We start from the raw sequence: 20,575 nt of genomic DNA on the forward strand, positions 1-20,575 counted from the left end.
CATGCTGAAATTAGAGAACTTTCAAAGAAATACAAGGCAGAATCAGTCCCACATCAAAGGCTCTTTTGTATCATTGTCTATATCCAAGTTTGTATCATATTGTATATATATCAAGTTTGTATCATATTGTCTATAGCCATGTTTGTATCACATGCAAAGATGGTTCCAGAAACTTTAAGACAAACAAGAAAGATCAAGGACAAAGACTCTGAAGGGGAAGTGCGTGTCAAGCGATCAAATTTGAAAACTCTATCCCAAATTGATAAACAGAAAACATGCTTATACATGTATATAACTTAAAAATCCTGATCTCAACATTAAAAGTAAACCGTCATGCATGATAATTACCATAATTTGCCTTTCAAGAGAATCAACTGTGGGTAATTAAGAATACCATAACAAAGTTACTTAGGTGAAACTCTACTTTCTGCATTTCAAGGTCAAAGGTCAAGCTACAGGTCACTAAAAGGGGTGCATCCAACAGAGATAAACGGGGTCTGTCTATGGACTATGGTCAAATATTTTAGAAAAACTGAGCTGAAGAGAAATTTGTATCAGAATTTGAGAAAGAAAAACATAGAAACTTCTTTTCTAGCTCACGTCATACTACAAAAGAATTGTCCCTTATGCTAAAGAGGTGGAGAACAGAAATCAAATACTTTCAATGTAGTCAAAACATGAACCATATGTAGACATTTGCCATGATGGAGTACTAAGTGCATTGCCTGTGGTAACTTGATTTAACAGAACAGGATGTTTAGTTCCTTTACCTGATTGTCTCCAGACTTAGTGTTGATGAACATGAGCAGTGGACTGGTCTGATTGAACAGAACAGGATGTTTAGTTCCCTTTACCTGATTGTCTCCTGACTTAGTGTTGATGAACATGAGCAGTGGACTAGTCTGATTTTGTCTCTGTACCTGATTGTCTCCAGACTTAGTGTTGATGAACATGAGCAGTGGACTGGTCTGATTGAGCAGAACAGGATGTTTAGTTCCCTTTACCTGATTGTCTCCAGACTTAGGGCTGTTCCATTAAAACATATGAGGTACCCGGGGACGGCAATTAAAAAAAAAATCTATGGGTGCTTGTCATTGGTAGAAAATTGCATATATGGTGGGTACCTACTGCCAGAAAACTGCATCTGTGGGTGGTTGTTTTGATAAAATCTTTATTTTTTACCGAAACTGAGAGGAATGCAACAAGAGAAGGGAAGGGTTGAAAGTAGAATGTGAAACAAACGCCGTTTTCTGTCTTCATTTTATCTCGGTCGATGAGGTTCCGCGATCCGGTTATCGTTTCCAGTTTGACTCTAAAATTATAGCGACCGGAAATTAGGATTATCTCCCTTGTCCAAAATGGAAACGAAACGTGCTCGTGGTCCATTGAAACAGTTTTTGATTTTTTCTAGCTGCAATAATGTAGCCTTATCCAATTTTTTTTTTATTCTGACGTTTTCGGGATGAGGCTACAATTCCATAGGATCTCCGTAATGGTGCAAAATAATTTTATGAATAACCGATAATAAACTCTGCACTGTGTATTAGTCCCAAATGTTTACAGTTACACCAAAAGGAGTACCAACTTTGTGCTCGGGCATGTCTAATAAAGGTGTTTTTCATTAAATATAATGTACAGCTTGCCAAATTCTACGTCTGCTCCGCCATGCTTGTTATCGCGAAATCTCGTACGTGGATCTAATGAAAAAGCTAAACATTGACAATCATCGCGAAAATATAGTTACTTGAGCCACTTCGACAAAGAAAGGAAAATCATATTGTTGCAGAAAGAATTTACACTCTGCTGTTCGGTTTTTAACTTGATATTAAATTCAAACCTTTTCAATACCGACGAAATAGCTTTCACCTCCATACTTGTCCATTGATGTAAATACTACTTTATATGACATATGCAAATGACTTGACAATCGGAAGTTGAAACTTCAGTACATCAAACATGGTGCACAAATATAAATCGAGAAATTGGAATTTATCGAAATTGTTGAAAATGGTAGAATAGAGCCTCACAAATCTTAAGTTGCAGGTTGTAAATTTATATATTGATAGAATATCATTTTATTTACGTAAAGAGACACATTTTCTTGTTTTTTAATACTCAAAATACTAGTCAATTTTAAAACTTTTAATAGTTGTTTTTGAACATTTACAATACTAGGCTTTTTATGAACAGGTAGACTTATAAAATTAATTTAGTTCATCATGTTTAAGAAAGACAGTCTTGATAAAATAAATTGATGGTTCTATGATCAAGCTTCATTGATGGCCAGTTATTTGAATGGTGATGACATCAAAGATACTCTTCTCTTTACTATCATGCTTGGGAACATCTGAAAATAGACCTCTATTCAGGGGTTATAAATAGTCATTCATACATATTGAATTTAAAGAAAAAGTGTATTTCACATTTATTTCACTTCTATAGGTGGTGCCGCACTATCTAAAATTGCTTCTGTGAGTGGTCCCTCATTACATTTTTATGCTTCTATGGGTGGTTACCCAAATTTTAAAGTGCCTTCCCCGGGTACCTCATATGTTTTAATGGAACAGCCCTTAGTGTTGATGAACACGAGCAGTGGACTGGTCTGATTGAACAGAACAGAATGTCTTTTTACCTGATTGTCTCCTGACTTAGTGTTGACGAACACGAGCAGTGGACTGGTCCTTGGAGGTCGTGTGGCCTCCCAATAACCATCAGAGTCTATATTGTTGATGGCGGTGGGTGGCAGGATGGACAGCTTACACTGGCCCAGTGGACAAACACGGGATATTTGGTCCTTACAGCTGGTATGAACCTGTCAAAGAGCATGCACACTAATCTTATACATATCATTGTTTTACACACTAATTTTACACATGTCATTGTTTTACTTCCTAACTTTACACATACCATTGTTTTACACACTAACTTTACACATATCATTGTTTTACACACTAACTTTACACATATCATTGTTTTACACACTACTTTTACACATACCATTGTTTTACACACTACTTTTACACATACCATTGTTTTACACCAGAGACATCTCCAGTCCTGTAACTTGAGCACACTACCACACGTTTTGTCACACACGTAACATTTAGCACTGACGGGAAGGTTGCCCTCTAACCATTGGTGTGGCATTGAGATTAGCTGCAGATAAAAACACCGTTTTAAACCGTACATGTATACTGCATTTCTCCACACAGGAGCCATTGTTACTAATGTTAAACCTTTTATATTTGTGGTGTCAAATTGCATCTGTGGAGTACGTTTCTTGTCTGTGGCTGGGAGAGAGATGATTATTTCATTAATTAGGGCCTGCCTATAGGGGAGCCCTACAACGATCAGCCTGTGTGCGAGTTCGTCGTGTGTCTGTGCAATGAAAGTTTTCCAGACTTTTTTTTACTATTCCTGCAGCTATTGATTTGAAAACTTATATATGCACTTATATCAATGAGTTACAAATCAACTTTGAGTTTGGGCTTTGTTAGCCTATTTTGGAAAGAGTTATGTACCTTGAACCTAGCAAATTTCAAGGATTTGTCAATTTTCTGAACTGGGCTATCCCTGCAGCTATTGGGTTGAAAATTTATATATGAACCTATATCAATGGGTTATTGTTCAAGTATGAGTTTGGGCTTGTTGAAAGACTTAAACTTAGCAAATAATGCCACAAAGGATATTATAATTTACTGCCCTTTACAGGGTACGGAACATTGAAAATAAGACATCCAAATATGATAGGGCGATATAATGATTTACTGCCCTCTACAAGGTACGGTTTAGTATGTTAATCTTCATTACTCACGCCATCCTCGTCCTCCAGAATGTCTTGTCCTATGGCAGCCAGTGTTGTCCACTTACAGTTGGACTGCGCTTTCACAGCACATCGTTTGTGGGCTTTGAACTTGCATACTGTAAAATAAAATTCAGAAGAATAGAAGTCTTCCTTGTATATTTCTTTAAAACCTTGATCTTCAGACAAATATACACAATACAATGTTCATACAAACTGGGGAATTGTCGTTCTGTCGACACTATCAACGGGACTGTCGTTCTATCGACACTATCAACATTTATCTGAGCATTCATAGCAGATCTCTCGTAAGTCTCATACTTTAGGTTCCCCACTGGAACTTATCCTGCCTGTTTTAGTGGATGAAAACATTTGTCTCCCTTGATGAGTGACATGCAGAGAATAAGAAGTTTCTGTTTGAGATCCTGGTTTTGTATGAATTACATCATGTCAAAACTTATTGTCCTTCATGACAAAAGAAACCTTTGTATTCAGTAAGAGTCTTTAATCTTATAGCTAAAACAGGCAGTACAACAGAGCCAAACAATAATAAACTTATCTATCAGTCAGGAAATGCGAATCTCCCAGACACGATCAGAAGTCACATGATACAGTGTTCACTACAGAGAAAATCACAAGTCTATTTTTATCATAACAATCACTAGAGGAATGGAAATGGATTATGCTTTTCAAAGCACGCTCCCAGCATATAATACGCTTACAAATAAATGATGAAAACACACAACATTTATTCTCAGTATTATACACTTACAATAGGTGTTATTATATATATATGTGTGTGTGTGTTTTCATTATGACAAATAATTTGTTTTCATAATGTGAAACGTTTGAAAAAATTTTTAAAAGTGAAAATGCTTACGTTTTACGTGTTGTCATATTTTATTTTATTTTTTACCTATTGATTACCTGACGCCGAGGCAATTTTTCACATTTGGATATATATATATATATTATATATATATATATACACATATACATATACATACACACACATATAGCCAATAATAAAAGTCAAGAAACACAAAACTCGAATAACATTTCAGTTTGCGCTTTCGGCTTTAATGCCTCTTCAGACAGTCAGAAAGTTAAATGAAAATGAAGCAAAATTGCTAAGTAACGTCAACATATCATGACGTTAGTAATTGTCCTTTGTGGCGTCATAATAAATTACAATGGTAGCGACATAATACACACAATATTAGACAACACTGGAAAATCAATTATATGCATATATTTCAGTTAAATGTAGTTTCAATCTTAAACAGTTATTTTCTGTTAAATTTTGAATTAAGAATTTTTTTTTAAAGTAGTCCTCCTTTGTAACTCTGGAAATTTCACTGTCATTATACATTTCATAAAATGGAAATATGTTGAAATTTCTATGACCACAGTTAAGAAAAATGTTCAGAGTTTTGTGTTTCTAGACTTTTACTATGTATTGGAAATATATATTCTTCAAAACTGAATTCTATACATCTAGAAAAAATTTCAGTAAAAAGCACTGTTATCATGTAAATGCTAAAAATCTTTCATGGCAGAGAGAACACAAATCTGCATAATCTATCATGATATCTGAATATAAATCTAGAGTTCTAGCAAACAGAAAATTTCTTAACTCAACAAGCAAATCGAAAGCCTAGCAGTGTCCTGCTGCTTCAGGAGTTTTTCTAAGGACATCAGTTCAGTACAGTGTAGAACAAAAGTATTATATCTCCTCACGACTTCTGTGACAACTCAGATAAATAGGGACATCAGTTCAGTACAGTGTAGAACAAAAGTATTATTCTCCTTACGACTTCTGTGACAACTCAGATAAATAGGGACATCAGTTCAGTACAGTGTAGAACAAAAGTATTATATCTCCTTACGACTTCTGTGACAACTCAGATAAATAGGGACATCAGTTCAGTACAGTGTAGAACAAAAGTATTATATCTCCTTACGACTTCTGTGACAACTCAGATAAATAGGGACATCAGTTCAGTACAGTGTAGAACAAAAGTATTATATCTCCTTACGACTTCTGTGACAACTCAGATAAATAGGGACATCAGTTCAGTACAGTGTAGAACAAAAGTATTATATCTCCTCACGACTTCTGTGACAACTCAGATAAATAGGGACATCAGTTCAGTACAGTGTAGAACAAAAGTATTATATCTCCTTACGACTTGTGACAACTCAGATTCATGGATGGCTTGTCTGAAAGCAAGATTTCATTTCCCCTGGTTTTTACCCAATGTATACCTCATGAAATGTTTACTGAATGAACCAGTCAAGAAATAAGGCTCTATTCATCATCATGTATGCTCTAATAAAGTGCCCTGTCCAGTCCTTGACCAAGGCTCTAATAAAGTGCCCTATCCAGTCCTTGACCAAGGCTCTAATAAAGTACCCTGTCCAGTCCTTGACCAAGGCTCTAATAAAGTACCCTGTCCAGTCCTTGACCAAGGCTCTGATAAAGTACCCTGTCCAGTCCTTGACCAAGGCTCTGATAAAGTACCCTGTCCAGTCCTTGACCAAGGCTCTAATAAAGTGCCCTGTCCAGTCCTTGACCAAGGTTCTATTAAGGCACCCTGTTCAGTCCTTGACCAAGGCTTACCATGCCCTGTCCAATAAACTACTGAAGATTTATTGATGAAACTTGATGATAGTACTGTCCACCAATACATACAATTTATACAGTACAACGTACATCATTCCTTGGTCCACTATATGTACTACAAGTATCAGCAGCACTGGACCCAGACCACTATACGTACTACAAGTATCAACAGTGCTGGACCCAGACCACTATACGTACTACAAGTATCAACAGTGCTGGACCCAGTCCACTATATGACTACAAGTATTAGCAGCACTGGACCCAGACCACTATACGCACTACAAGTATTAGCAGCACTGGACCCAGACCACTATACGCACTACAAGTATTAGCAGCACTGGACCCAGTCCACTATACACACTACAAGTATTAGCAGCGCTGGACCCAGACCACTATACGCACTACAAGTATTAGTAGCGCGGGACCCAGTCCACTATACGCACTACAAGTATTAGTAGCGCGGGACCCAGACCACTATACGCACTACAAGTATTAGTAGCGCGGGACCCAGTCCACTATACGTACTCTAAGTATCAGCAGCGCTGGACCCAGTCCACTATACGTACTCTAAGTATCAGCAGCGCTGGACCCAGTCCACTATACGCACTCTAAGTATCAGCAGCGCTGGTCTTTAAAGGACAAAGATTTCATATCATCAGTGATTGCTCTTGGCAACATATGTCTGCACAGTAGGTTTCGTGTCCTCAAGAGAAATCAGGACAGATCAGAGAGCATTATGTCCAATTGTGTTGCTTTGTTACACAGAAGCCTGTCAGAGTAATGAACCTATTCTCAGTGCTCTAAAGATTTTCAATATCCCAATATATAGTCATATTTGGTTACATTATGATACTTTTCATTTGGTTTTCAGTCTAGTTTTCTGTTACCTATCAATCAGCTATGTTAAAAAAAAATACACATGGCATAATTCTAAACTGATAATAAAACAATAATTTTAAAATGGCATGACAAATCATGCAATTCAGTCTGTAGTTTCCTTCACATGCTCAGTATCTGAGCTATATCTCTTTGTGAATTATTAAGGGTACTTTTCCTCTGTATAGAATTTCAGGTTGTTCATGCTTGAGTGATGCCAAATGGTTGTACAGTCCAGACTGATCTATCATTGCAGAAATACCAAAACTATCAAAACCTTTTGCATTTTCTACTCCCATTTAAGCTTCAAATGTCTCCATATCTCAGATTTAACCCTTGTACTCTTCACAAACTCATATTTCCCACATCTCTGATACCATTTTGAAAGTGTAATTCTAAAGTCGGACCAATCAAGAAAAATATTTCCAGAATTTACATACATATAAAATATATTGGTTGTTAAAAATGACTGTTTTTGTCGTCACGATATCACAGAACAAATTATCACAATATAATAATAACACCCCACCCCCCTAATGTTAGACCTGTGTTGACAGTCATCAGTACAGCTGCTTCACCTGACACTAATTCTACCACTGACGCAGACATCATCTTCATAAGGCACTTTATCACAGCCATTCCTTGAGGGATTTCATGTACTATCAATTTACTATACAATAATAATCGTGTTTTTCATATAAAAGTCATTAATCTAGGAGACTCCACCCGCAAATATTAGCTAGCGGATAAACAGTTTGTATTACACTATGAATTGTAGTACATTGCCACAATGACTAGGGTTGGAAGAAGTAGTTTATAGGATTTTACCCTCTCGCCTGGCATAAGTTGAAATTGTAAGTCTTATGAAACACTCACACAGAAGACGTCATCCACTCCAATCTGTTTCTATTCTGGTTTGGTGTGCGTGTTTGTTAGCAGAAAGTATTCAGTCAATATTTATAGAATTTTTACCATCTAGGTAAATTAGATAATCAAGCCCTCATTTGTTTCTTACCTTAACAACAGTCCCTATGCTGTAAACAAGCTTCCCTTTGTTATTCAATTTTTAAAACAGACCCTATGCTGTAAACAAGCCTCCATTTGATATTTACCCTCACAAGAGTCCCTCTATGCTGTAGACAATACCTGCCCTATGCTGTAGACAATACCTGCCCTATGCTGTAGACACCCTATGCTGTAGACAATACCTGCTCTATGATGTAGACACCCTATGCTGTAGGCAATACCTACCCTATGCTGTAGACAATACATACCCTATGCTGTAGACAATACCTGCTCTATACTGTAGACAATACCTGCCCTATGCTGTAGACATCCTATGCTGTAGACACCCTATGCTGTAGACAATACTGCCCTATGCTGTAGACAATACCTGCTCTATGCTGTAGACACCCTATGCAGTAGGCAATACTGCCCTATACTGTAGACAATACCTGCTCTATGCTGTAGACAATACCTGCTCTATGCTGTAGACACCCTATGCTGTAGACAATACTACCCTATGCTGTAAACAATACCTACCCTCACAAGAGAGTCCATGAGAAGTAACTCCTGAGAGTGCTTCTCGACATACATTGCAATAAGTGGGGCGAGCGTGCGAACAGGCATACCAGTTGTGCTGGCCAGACATCATTTCCCGTTGACTGGCATTCCCCTGTAAAATACAAGCCTTCACTTGTTAGGTTGTAACTTATTTACAGGACAATTTTCTCTTTTCACGATCTAGTGTAAATCAAATATTATAAATCTAGAGAAAAATGCAAAGGACAAAAGTACTATAACAATCAAAATTTTCATTGTATATTTCACATGAAATTATGTTTTTTCAAAAATTTGTTTCAAACCATTTTTGATCAGATTCATATAAAACTTATAAATCAAATATTTTTGCATAGTATATTGCAGGATTTCATTAGTAATTTCCTGACAAACAACTGAGTTTATCATTAAAACATCAGCCAAATATGTTATTTTGGTTTTATCTCAAAGGATATGAGGAGAAACTGGTTGACAATAATTTTGTATGCTTTAGAATCATTCTATTACTTCAATGGTTAGGCATAAGCTATTTCGAATTATTCAATTCTTTCAATGGTTAAATAAAGGGCTATTTCAAATCAAGGTAAGAAATGAATAAATGTTTCCAAGTTTTCATGTATGAATTTCTTGACAATTGGATCAAAAATGGCTTCAAATGAATATTTTTTCTTTTTTAAAAAGGTTAGAAAATCAATTGATAGGACAAAGAACAGTGAAAGTATGAACCAATCTGGTACTTTTTGTCCAGTCTATCATCTTCATCATGTTTATAAAGACATCAAACTCGAAAAGCTAAAATGTTAGAATGTGATTTTTCAGTCAGCATTTAAACATTCAATCTCTAAATATCATGTTTATTTAATAAAGAACACTGTTAAAAAGTTCATTAGGATATTAAATCGGTGGCTTCTCCGAAGATTTAATCACATACCAACCAAGTTCATATCTTAGTCAACTTTTTAAGATGTTCTTTTTCTTTCTTATAAACTGGAAAAGGTCAATTAAAATGAGATCCCGACTTTATATTCCATGTGAATAGGTCATGGATGACACAGAGAATGAACTGATTTGATTTGTCTAAGGAAAGATACTTGAAAATGTAAATCTATATAACATAATTAAACAAAGCAAGAACCGATATTAAGTGTAAATCTGTTTCAGTTTGAAAGCAGAAGATGGCCATCCATTTGTGTACCCCAAGACTGTTCTGTATTTATAAAATAAGCCACGCCTGGAACGTTAACTTGATTTTTCCAATCAGAGATGAAATTTCACAACAAGAAAAGGTTAACTTACAGTGTACATATACAAAGGAGGTCTGTGATCAAGATTCAAAACTAAGTCAGTTCAGTCCACATGTAGGCAGTAGTGGACATCCCTATCTGTTGTTACTCAGTGTGACCATTAGGTCACTTCATAATTTATGGACATCTTGTAACATGTGTGATGCCTCGTATATTACAAGGCCGCAGAAACAACAACACTATTACCCACCTGTCTATAGCCATGGTCCCACGTAAGATGTCACTCAAATTTATACACTACCTATAACAGTGCACTTTCATACCTCTCCTTACATTATATTCCAAGATAGACTTCTTGTTTGTTGTTTTACATTTAGAATTGTAAGACAAGTTTACATATATAGGACCAGGGATTGTAAATTGTAAGTTTACACATAGGAAAAGCAATTGTAAATTGTAAGTCAAGTTTATATATAGGATGTGGGACTGTCAAGTTTAGGCCAATTCAACTTAATTGACAGATTATCATCCCCACCCGTCCCTCAAAAATCAGTCCGTCCAGAATTTTTTTACTTTGCAAAAATTGTGATTTCCGGAAAATTTTCATGTTCAACTCCAATATTTACACTTTTTGTTTATATTTCCCGTGTAGCAATGTGAAACACCACGTGAAGAAAATAGCTATATGGTTTTCTTAATTTCTTACGATGTAAATGAAAGGAAAGGATTAATTTTCTTCATATTTTGAAGTTTCGTTTGTTTTGGTGTTTGAAATTATTTAGCTTAACCTGGAATTCGTCTGTGAAATAAGCATAGATTGATATCCATCTGGCATTAAATGATGCACTTCTGTTGACAAAACATTGTTTTTCATTAACATTTTTCTCAGAAAATAAAAATCAAATTAAAAAATAAAATCCTCCCACTCATCCCATACTTCTTGGTGACCCTGGATGATAATCTACTAATTAAGCTGAATTGGCCTAATGAAAAGGGATTGTAAATTGTAAGCCAAGTTGATATATATATATATATAGTACAAGGGATTGTAAATTGTTAAGTTTATGACAAGGGATTGTATGTAAAGTTTACATATAGTACGGGGATTGTAAATTGTGCAACTCAAGTGATTGTAAATTGAAAGTCAAGTTTACATATAGGACATGGAATTGTAAATTGTGCAACTCAAGTGATTGTAAATTGTAAGTCAAGTTTACATATAGGACATGGGATTGTAAATTGAACGTCAAGTTTACATATAGGACAAGGGATAAATGAAAATTTAAGTCAAATTTACAATGGAAGTCAAGTTTAATACAAGGGATTATAAATTTAAGTCAAGTTTACAACATGGGATTATAAATTTAAGTCAAGTTTACAACATGGGATTATAAATTTAAGTCAAGTTTACATATAGGACATGGGATTGTAATTGTAAGTCAAGTTTACAACATGGGATTATATATTTAAGTCAAGTTTACAACATAATTGTAAATTGTAAGTCAAGTTTACATATAGGAAAAGCAATTGTACATTGTAAGTCAAGTTTACATATAGGACATGGGATTGTAAATTGTAAGTCAAGTTTACATAATGAACATGGGATTGTAAATTGTAAATGAGGTTTACACATATAGGACAAGAGATTTTAAATTGTAAGTCAAGTTTACAACATGGGATTATATATTTAAGTCAAGTTTACAACATAATTGTAAATTGTAAGTCAAGTTTACATATAGGACATGGGATTGTAAATTGTAAGTCAAGTTTACATATAGGAAAAGCAATTGTACATTGTAAGTCAAGTTTACATATAGGACATGGGATTGTAAATTGTAAGTCAAGTTTACATATTGAACATGGGATTGTAAATTGTAAATGAGGTTTACACATATAGGACAAGAGATTTTAAATTGTAAGTCAAGTTTACATACAGGATGAGGGATTCCAAATTGTATGTACTGTCAAAACTGCCAGAGCAACCCACTGTATTTAGCGACTCACTGTCGTATGTGACCGTAAAAAGTCCCCCCCCCCCAACACGTTACCCTATATATTGTACCTGTATTAAACGACCACCTGTCCGTTGGACGGTCTCTTCAAACAGGTTTGACTGTATACATATAAGTAAGACCTAACAAAAAAAATTCTCTATCTCTTTGGACCACCTCTAAATATAAAATAACTATTTTTCATTTTTTCCCCCACATCCTTCCAAAAAAAAAAATAAAAAAAAATATATATATATATATATACTCTGAACATCATTTTAACAAAGGAATTATAGACCATGTGGAGAGAGAGAGAGAGAGAGAGAGAGAGAGAGAGAGAGAGAGAGAGAGAGAGAGAGAGTGTGTGTGTGTGTGTGTGTGTTGTCTCTTGCTTTGACAAATGACACCCACCAATGAGTATCTTTTAACCTTTTTGAATGAAAACACTAATGAACTTTCATAAATTCCCTTTGCATATACACATATCAATTTCAACTAAAAACTGGATAATGACAGTCTTAATATATTAAACAGTGCAAGGCCTGGCATCCTTAAAGAATTGATTTGCTTTATATATATGCGCATCTGGTGCATCAAAATTGGTACCGTATAAGTTTTACATATATATATATATATCATTGTCTGATTTTTCATATATCAGAATATCATGATGTTCAATATATTGGGGTAAAAAATAACAATGGAGGACGACCCAGTCATCCAAATCTGTTCTATGCATTTTTCTCTCTTTTATTATTCATATCTTTTTGAAACAAACATCAGAATACTATCATGTTAAAAGATAGCAATGAAGTCCTTCATTTTGTCAGTATCGTCATTTCATTGAAATTTGATATATGGTAGTACCTTTTTTCTGGCAGATTATGATAAATGGCTTAATCCTGGATTTTGAGACAGACTAGAAAAACACTTACCTACCTTACTCACCATTAAACTGATTAGTCACCATATAGGTAATCAATTTTTTTTAAACGATGGCCCGAGTTTCCACACAACATTTGAGTAAGGGTATAACTAACCATTTTATTAACTCCATTTTGCCTATAGAATTTGATTCTACACATATTTACAACAACAAATTACAGACTTCTGTGATTATTTTTTATCATCTTTCTCACAGCTTCTTTATTTTCCTTCTCCATGTAAAGGTCAAACATGAAAAGAAGCAACTGGCACAGCACCACAGCAAAATATACTGTCTAGTTAGTTTGTATGCAGACTGCCTCTGGTCAATGTGAATATTTCTCTCTCTGCAATCCATTGCAACACAATTCAGGCATCTCTATAAAAGTCAGCAACATCGTTCTTTTTTTACTTTTTTTTTAAAGAAAAGTTTCAGGCTATGAAGTTCCACAGACCCCACAATTTTATAGAAAACCATAGCTGCTGCTTGCATTTCCAGTATATATATGATTAGCCGTCAATACATGCACTTTACATTAATTTGTGAGATGTGAAAGACTTTTGTAATTCTTTTGAGATTTAGTCCTCATGGCCAGAGTTGTGCCTTTAAAAAAGATGCACTGCCCACATAAAACCTCCTTTGATCACAGCATTTCTTACTTGTTTTTTACACCTACTTATTGGAAGAAAGGTCCTATCAAAATATAATGGATAATTCACAATTCTTTGGAGAATTTATTACTACATCATACCTGTGCTAAAATAAGTACAAATATGTAAATATGCAGACAATATTTAGACAAATTTTTGAATGTCCTCATGAGGTGAGGTGAACTAAACACACAACACTTATACACACTGACCCCGCTTTCTGTCTTTCCCATATAAATCCTTTCCAGATACTGAGTTATTGACGAACCCTCTCGATTTAGACCTTTCAAGCAGCACAGCATGTTTCTTTTTTGTATAATTCACTGATGACAGAAGCTGCTGTAACATTAACCCACACAACTGACCAGAACGATCAGTCAACTGTCAGATTTCCTCCACCTCTATCACTGCTTGTACTAAGCTGCTTGATGAAGAGCTATACTGAAGCTGAAATTCTCAGGTAAAGTCTAGTAAAACCACACATCATTGATGCCTTCCATGTATTGATATTTTACTTCTTACTTCAGATTACCGTCTTTCTTCATGCCCATAAAACATGTCAAAATTTACCTCTATTTTATAAAATAGGGGGGGGGGGGGGGGGGGACGGACGGACAGGGACAATAAATATCACATCGATTTCATCAAGGGGCCAACAGGTCTTATCAGTCACCTGAGTACTTGTGAAAAACTAAATTTCAATGCCCACAAATGATGAGAGGCTTTACATAATATAATAGGTGTATTAACATTAAAAGATATGACTAATTTGGACTCATCCTAGAATCAAAACCCTGAGTTGCGAAATTCACCATTTTTTGTACATCCTTTTCTGCTATTCCTAAGTATGCATTTAGATTTTATACAGTATCAGCAAACTTACACATAAACACTATATACTAAGTTTGGCCCCACCCTGGCGTCAGAACTCCTATCCCAGGGATCATGAAATTTACAATTTTGGTTGAGGCCTTCCTGTTCTACATCTGACATTATGCATTTAACTTTTCTTAAACATGTTTGGTTCTAGAGAAGAAGATATTTGGAAATTGGTCAATTTTGGGCAGTTTTTGCCCCACCCCTAAGGCTCCAGGGGTGCAGTAATCCTGAAATTTACAATTTATGTCCCCCTTGTTCCAAAGATGCTTCACATCAAATTTGAAAAGAATTGGAATGGAGTTATCAAGAAGAAGTTAAAATTTACACTGTTCACACATTTAATAACTGACCATTTTGGTCCCACCCTAATACCAAAACCCCTACCTCTGGGATCATCAAATTTACAATTTTTGGTAATTAAAGGACTATCTGTTCTTTCTAAATATCCACTTAGTTTCAATTTAGTACCAATAGCACTAAAGAAGATGTTATTAAAGTGTTTTACACATAAACACTATATAGTAAGTTTGGTCCCACCCTGGGGTCAGAACCCCTACCCCAGTGATCAAGAAATTTACAATTTTGGTAGCTCGGCCTTCTTGCTCTACATCACTATGCATTTAGTTTTTCTTACACATGGGAGGTTCTAGAGAAGATTTTTGAAAATTGGTCAATTTTGGACAGTTTTTGCCCTCCCCCAAGGGCTCCAGGTTATTGTGAGACCACCTGTCTGACTCGATGTGTTATTGTGAGATCACCTGTCTGTCTCAGTGTGTTATTGTGAGATCACCTGTCTGACTCAGTGTGTTATTGTGAGACCACCTGTCTGACTCGATGTGTTATTGTGAGATCACCTGTCTGACTCGATGTGTTATTGTGAGATCACCTGTCTGTCTCAGTGTGTTATTGTGAGACCACCTGTCTGTCTCAGTGTGTTATTGTGAGACCACCTGTCTGTCTCAGTGTGTTATTGTGAGACCACCTGTCTGTCTCAGTGTGTTATTGTGAGACCACCTGTCTGTCTCAGTGTGTTATTGTGAGACCACCTGTCTGTCTCAGTGTGTTATTGTGAGATCACCTGTCTGTCTCAGTGTGTTATTGTGAGATCACCTGTCTGACTCGGTACATTATCGTGAGACCACCTGTCTCAATTGTAGTTTAGAAAAAATTTGTATCTGGTTATTTTCTACTGAAACTGCATTTTTTTTTCACTAATTCATTAGCTAATATTTACTTATATGTTATACGATACAACATAACTTAGGGCAGTTTACATTCTAAATTACTAGGAATGAAGCTAAATATTTTACCTATGTTATACGATACAAATTCCCCTCCCTGAACAAAATTTGCAAATATTCTATGTACCATTATTACGAATATGCTATCTCACTTCTACATGACAAGCATAAGGCAAAGGGGCAATTACTGCCTATGTTTACGTCTTAGGTTTGACATGGCCATGGCACAATCGGGACTCAAACTCACAACATCCCTGTCATGAAGCGAATGTTCTACCACTGAGCCACTGCCACAGTTCAAGCATCAAAGGCAAAAACATTGGAAATGGAAATATTTGAAAATATCCTCCACTCTCCATCCATAACAATTTCCTCTGGTGTGTTGTTCATTCTCAAGAGATATTCAAGTCATTTCAAATCATCTTACATTATATGAAGAAAAAGAGAAAAATTTGTTGAGGAATGACTTATATTTTAAAGTAAGATTTTTTTCAGAATAACTGACTTCAATATTGGTGGAGTAAGCTGTAGTGAATAATTCATTTTCTCCCTGGGTGTGGCAAGTTCTTCAGTTTTACAAATAGAAAAGTTCTCACCTTAAATAGTATAATAAAAACCAACATCAAAATTTAAGGTAGCTCACTACACTAAAGCTTATACTCTTTATGACACTACGTCACAAGATGGCGATTTAAATGTTTTGTGAACGTATTTGTATCGATTGATTTGTTTGTCTCTCATCATAGCTCAGTGGTTAAAGCATTAGGCTGGTGAACTGCAGATCTTGAGTTCAAATCTCTTGGGAGTTTTTTGTTCATAAGTGTTGAAATAATTTATTGGAAAATCATGTTTTTATCCAAATACGTATATTTTCTGCCTCCTTTGGCTTATATACTTGTTATATTTATCATCAAATCTTTTATCATTAAATCAATTCGTACTGATTTGATAAACTATTTCAGGGTGTAGTGAGCCACCTCAAGCTCTTGTCAATAATTACAACTATGATTTTTACTCAAATGAACCTGTCAATTCATTTTAGGTCTAAAAGACTACATATATGATAGTGTCATTTCTTAGCTGCCATAAACTTAAAATCTCGGGAGGTCTAATGAAATTTCATTTTATAAACTACAAGAGATCTGGCCCAATACCGTTTCACAGAATTTGTAGCTTAATATTAACAGCATTTGAGTGTCATCAAAAAAGGCAACAATTTCTCAAAATTAATCAAATTTAAAGAGAATACTAAAATAAAATTCCTTTCAGAAAACAGATTGAAGCTTTAGACAAACCTAATTTTTCTATCACTAAGGTGCAGGGGATAGATAAATCATATTGAAGAAATATCAGCTGTCATTTTGGTGTCAGAAATTTCTGTTGTAAACTTGTGATTTACAATTTCAATGAAAGAAAAAAATGAAGGTTTATAAAATGTTGATATTAATATTTGTGTCAGAAAACATATTCAGAGGCTCTGAAAGAAGCTTTCATTACTCTCTTCCCTCTATTTGTGGCAGTTTAAATACTTACATCATAAAATACTCCATTTCTGGCAATTTATACTTACACCATAAAATTCTCTGCTTGTGTCAGTTCATTCTTACATCATAAAATACTTTGTTTGTGGCGGTTTATACTTATTAATTAACATACAATTCTCTGTAGTGGTTTATACTTACATCATAAAATTCTCTGTTTGTGGCGGTTTTGAGAGCCGAGATCCACTCCTCCATTTCTCGTCTAGAGTCTGCACACAAAACTAGGTTCCTAAATGGGGTTATAACCTACAAAACACAGATATACATAAGAAACAGAATACACTATGAAAATTCACAAATATTGCTAAGCTAATATTATAGTACATAAAATCAAGACAGGCATCTTAAAATCTGAGGCAAATTTCACTGATGTCTCCAAAGTATAACCAGTCATGTGTGGTGTAAGACTTTTTATACATATTTCTGTTACAAGAACTCTCATTCAAATTAGAAGCTTGCATCAATTCATTAAAGCACTTCTTCGTACCGAATTAGATGTAATTATAAAGAATCACACAGTTTATACGGCCAGTTCTGACTTTCCCATACGTGTCAGAAGTGACTGATATATATATGACTGTATAATTACTTAATCTATTTATGTACTTCCTACTTACAGTGGACTAGGTCACATGCACACCACTAATCACTATAAATCAAACCCATTGTATTTTAATTCTAAATCATCACAAAACATCACATTCTGTGCATACGACACTGTCACTCTAATCAAACATCACCTTTTTATTCACATCTGTTTGCTTAATTTGTAAATCTTAAAAATCAAGGAAATTGATTATAAAAATGTCTATTTTCATTTGAAAAATTCATTTATATTTTTATATATCATTAACTTCAGTGAAATTAATGCAATTTATAATGCATCTTAAGTTACATCGTATCAAAGACATACATATGTGGATATATAAAACAATATGCCACTAAGCATGATAAAGTCCCATTCTGGCAAATTTGTCATTGATATAAGACAGTGACCTAAATCAGTCACACATCAGCTTGACCTTTCAATTCACCAAACTCTATATATCATAAAAGTTGACCAATTCCAAAGTTAAAGATAGACTAAAAACAATATGCTTCAGAAATCAAAGGTTGGAAAAAATAGCCTATCACATAATCTATAACAAGAGGTCTACATGCCACAATACATAGCAGATTTAGCCACCTTGCTCAACTGCAGACCCCCTCCTTGTGTATTCACTATCCTACATAAAGGGTCTTGCATGTCAATACTATGCTCTTAAGAAGTATTCCTATCTTAAATTGTGTTCATATCCTGGCGATCTGAAAAAGGCTTACCTTATTTGACCTTGACATCTAACCTTTGATAAAACTTCATTGCTTCATGTATAAATACATTATCCAATAACAATTTAGAAAGATTTAATGTATGTGCCCATCCATCCACCCATCCCCCTTTTTTGCATCTAAGAATAGTTTTTGCAAACTTGATACATGTTACGTGTGTCTGTAAGTCTGAATGAAACATACATATGAATATATATGTAGCAAACCAAATCAAACTGAAATTGTCAGTTTTAAAACCAATTAAGTATTTCTGACAAATGGGCTTATCTGACAGTTCTTGTAATATAAATAAGTAAGAGAGAGAGAGAGAGAGAGAGAGAGAGAGAGAGAGAGAGAGAGAGAGAGAGAGAGAGAGAGAGACAGACAGACAGACAGACAGACAGACAGACATTGGTTGCAGTCATCTTTTATGGTGTATAGGGACTTGATAATGTTTCATTATAAATGCCATTAAAATTAAAATGTAGGGTTGAGAGATAAGAAAATGTTACTCAGCAGGTTTGTATGGCTGACCAAGCCTAATTTCAAGCACTGATCATAAATACCTCAACCATCATTTCTACATCCCAAGAAATAAACAGGTAACAAAAAAAGTAATCAATATAGTGAAAATCCAGCCACACCTTCTCTCCAATCAAATCAGATGAAAACTGTGTGAAAATAGGCAGAGAATCAGAGCCTGTTTAATATATACTTGTATGTAAACACAATGTAATATGTGAGAAGTGAAAACTACGTGAGGATGACTCCAGCATCACAGGTGTGAAATAAAGAAACTACCTGGCATTAATCAAGTCCCAACACTTACCATAAAACCCTGTATGTAGGAAAAAGATGCACAATATTACAGCAAAGAAGAAACATATAAACATATACACACACAATTCAGACAATTACAGCAACAAAGACACACAAAATTACACCAAGAAAAACACACAAAATTACAGCAACAAAAACATAAAATTACAGGAACAAAGAGACACAAAACTACAGAAACAAAGAGACATACAAAATTACAGAAACAAAAACACACACAAAATTACAGCAACAAAAACATAAAATTACAGAAACAAAAACACACAAAATTACAGAAACAAAGAGACACAAAATTACAGAAACAAAAACACACACAAAATTACAGAAACAAAAACACAAAATTACAGCAACAAAAACACACACAAAATTACAGCAACAAAAACACACACAAAATTACAGGAACAAAAACACACACAAAATTACAGAAACAAAGAGACACACAAAATTACAGAAACAAACACACACAAAATTACAGAAACAAAAACACACAAAATTAGAGAAACAAAGACACAAAATTACAGTAACAAAAACACACACAAAATTACAGAAACAAAGACACACAAAATTACAGCAACAAAAACACACACAAAATTACAGCAACAAAAACACACACAAAATTACAGAAACAAAGACACAAAATTACAGGAACAAAAACACAAAATTACAGGAACAAAGACACAAAATTACAGGAACAAAAGAGACACACAAAATTACAGGAAGAAAAAGGACACATAAAAACACAGCAAGAGATATATAAAATTACAGGAAGGACACATACAAATTACGGGAACAATATAGTGACATACAAAATACAGCAAGAAAGAGACGGACAAACTTATAGGAATGTTGCATTGGTTGCCGAGTCACAAATATTTTTAATGATATAAATGTAAATGATTAATTAACAATATATTATATTCATTGATCAGGATATTTGCATACATCACAAATAACTTGTTAATATTATCAGCTACAGCCCTCTAGTTCCAGTGAGGAGTATACACTGGGGTGAAACAAGGACACAGCTCACTCCCTTGTACAACACATGACTAGTGTGTAATAAGCCCTCAATCAGATTCCTGGGTAACTGCCTTA

At 34.8% G+C, this 20,575-nt stretch overlaps 1 protein-coding gene across 13 annotated transcripts in view; it reads right to left on the reverse strand.

Annotated features, from left to right (window-relative positions):
• LOC125659969 (diacylglycerol kinase delta-like) overlaps positions 1-20,575 on the reverse strand; it is an 80,743-nt gene that overhangs the window by 28,564 nt on the left and 31,604 nt on the right. For all 13 annotated transcript variants that reach the window (XM_056150378.1, XM_056150374.1, XM_056150375.1 and 10 more), the window contains 5 exons: positions 17,477-17,581; positions 8,847-8,979; positions 3,815-3,921; positions 3,028-3,156; positions 2,633-2,812 (listed from right to left, as the gene is read on the reverse strand). In XM_056150378.1, the coding sequence (XP_056006353.1) occupies positions 2,633-2,812; positions 3,028-3,156; positions 3,815-3,921; positions 8,847-8,979; positions 17,477-17,581 (654 nt within the window). The remainder of the gene's footprint in view (positions 1-2,632; positions 2,813-3,027; positions 3,157-3,814; positions 3,922-8,846; positions 8,980-17,476; positions 17,582-20,575) is intronic.

This window comes from Ostrea edulis, chromosome 9 (genome assembly GCF_947568905.1).
Source record: "Ostrea edulis chromosome 9, xbOstEdul1.1, whole genome shotgun sequence".
Lineage (NCBI taxonomy): Eukaryota > Metazoa > Mollusca > Bivalvia > Ostreida > Ostreidae > Ostrea > Ostrea edulis.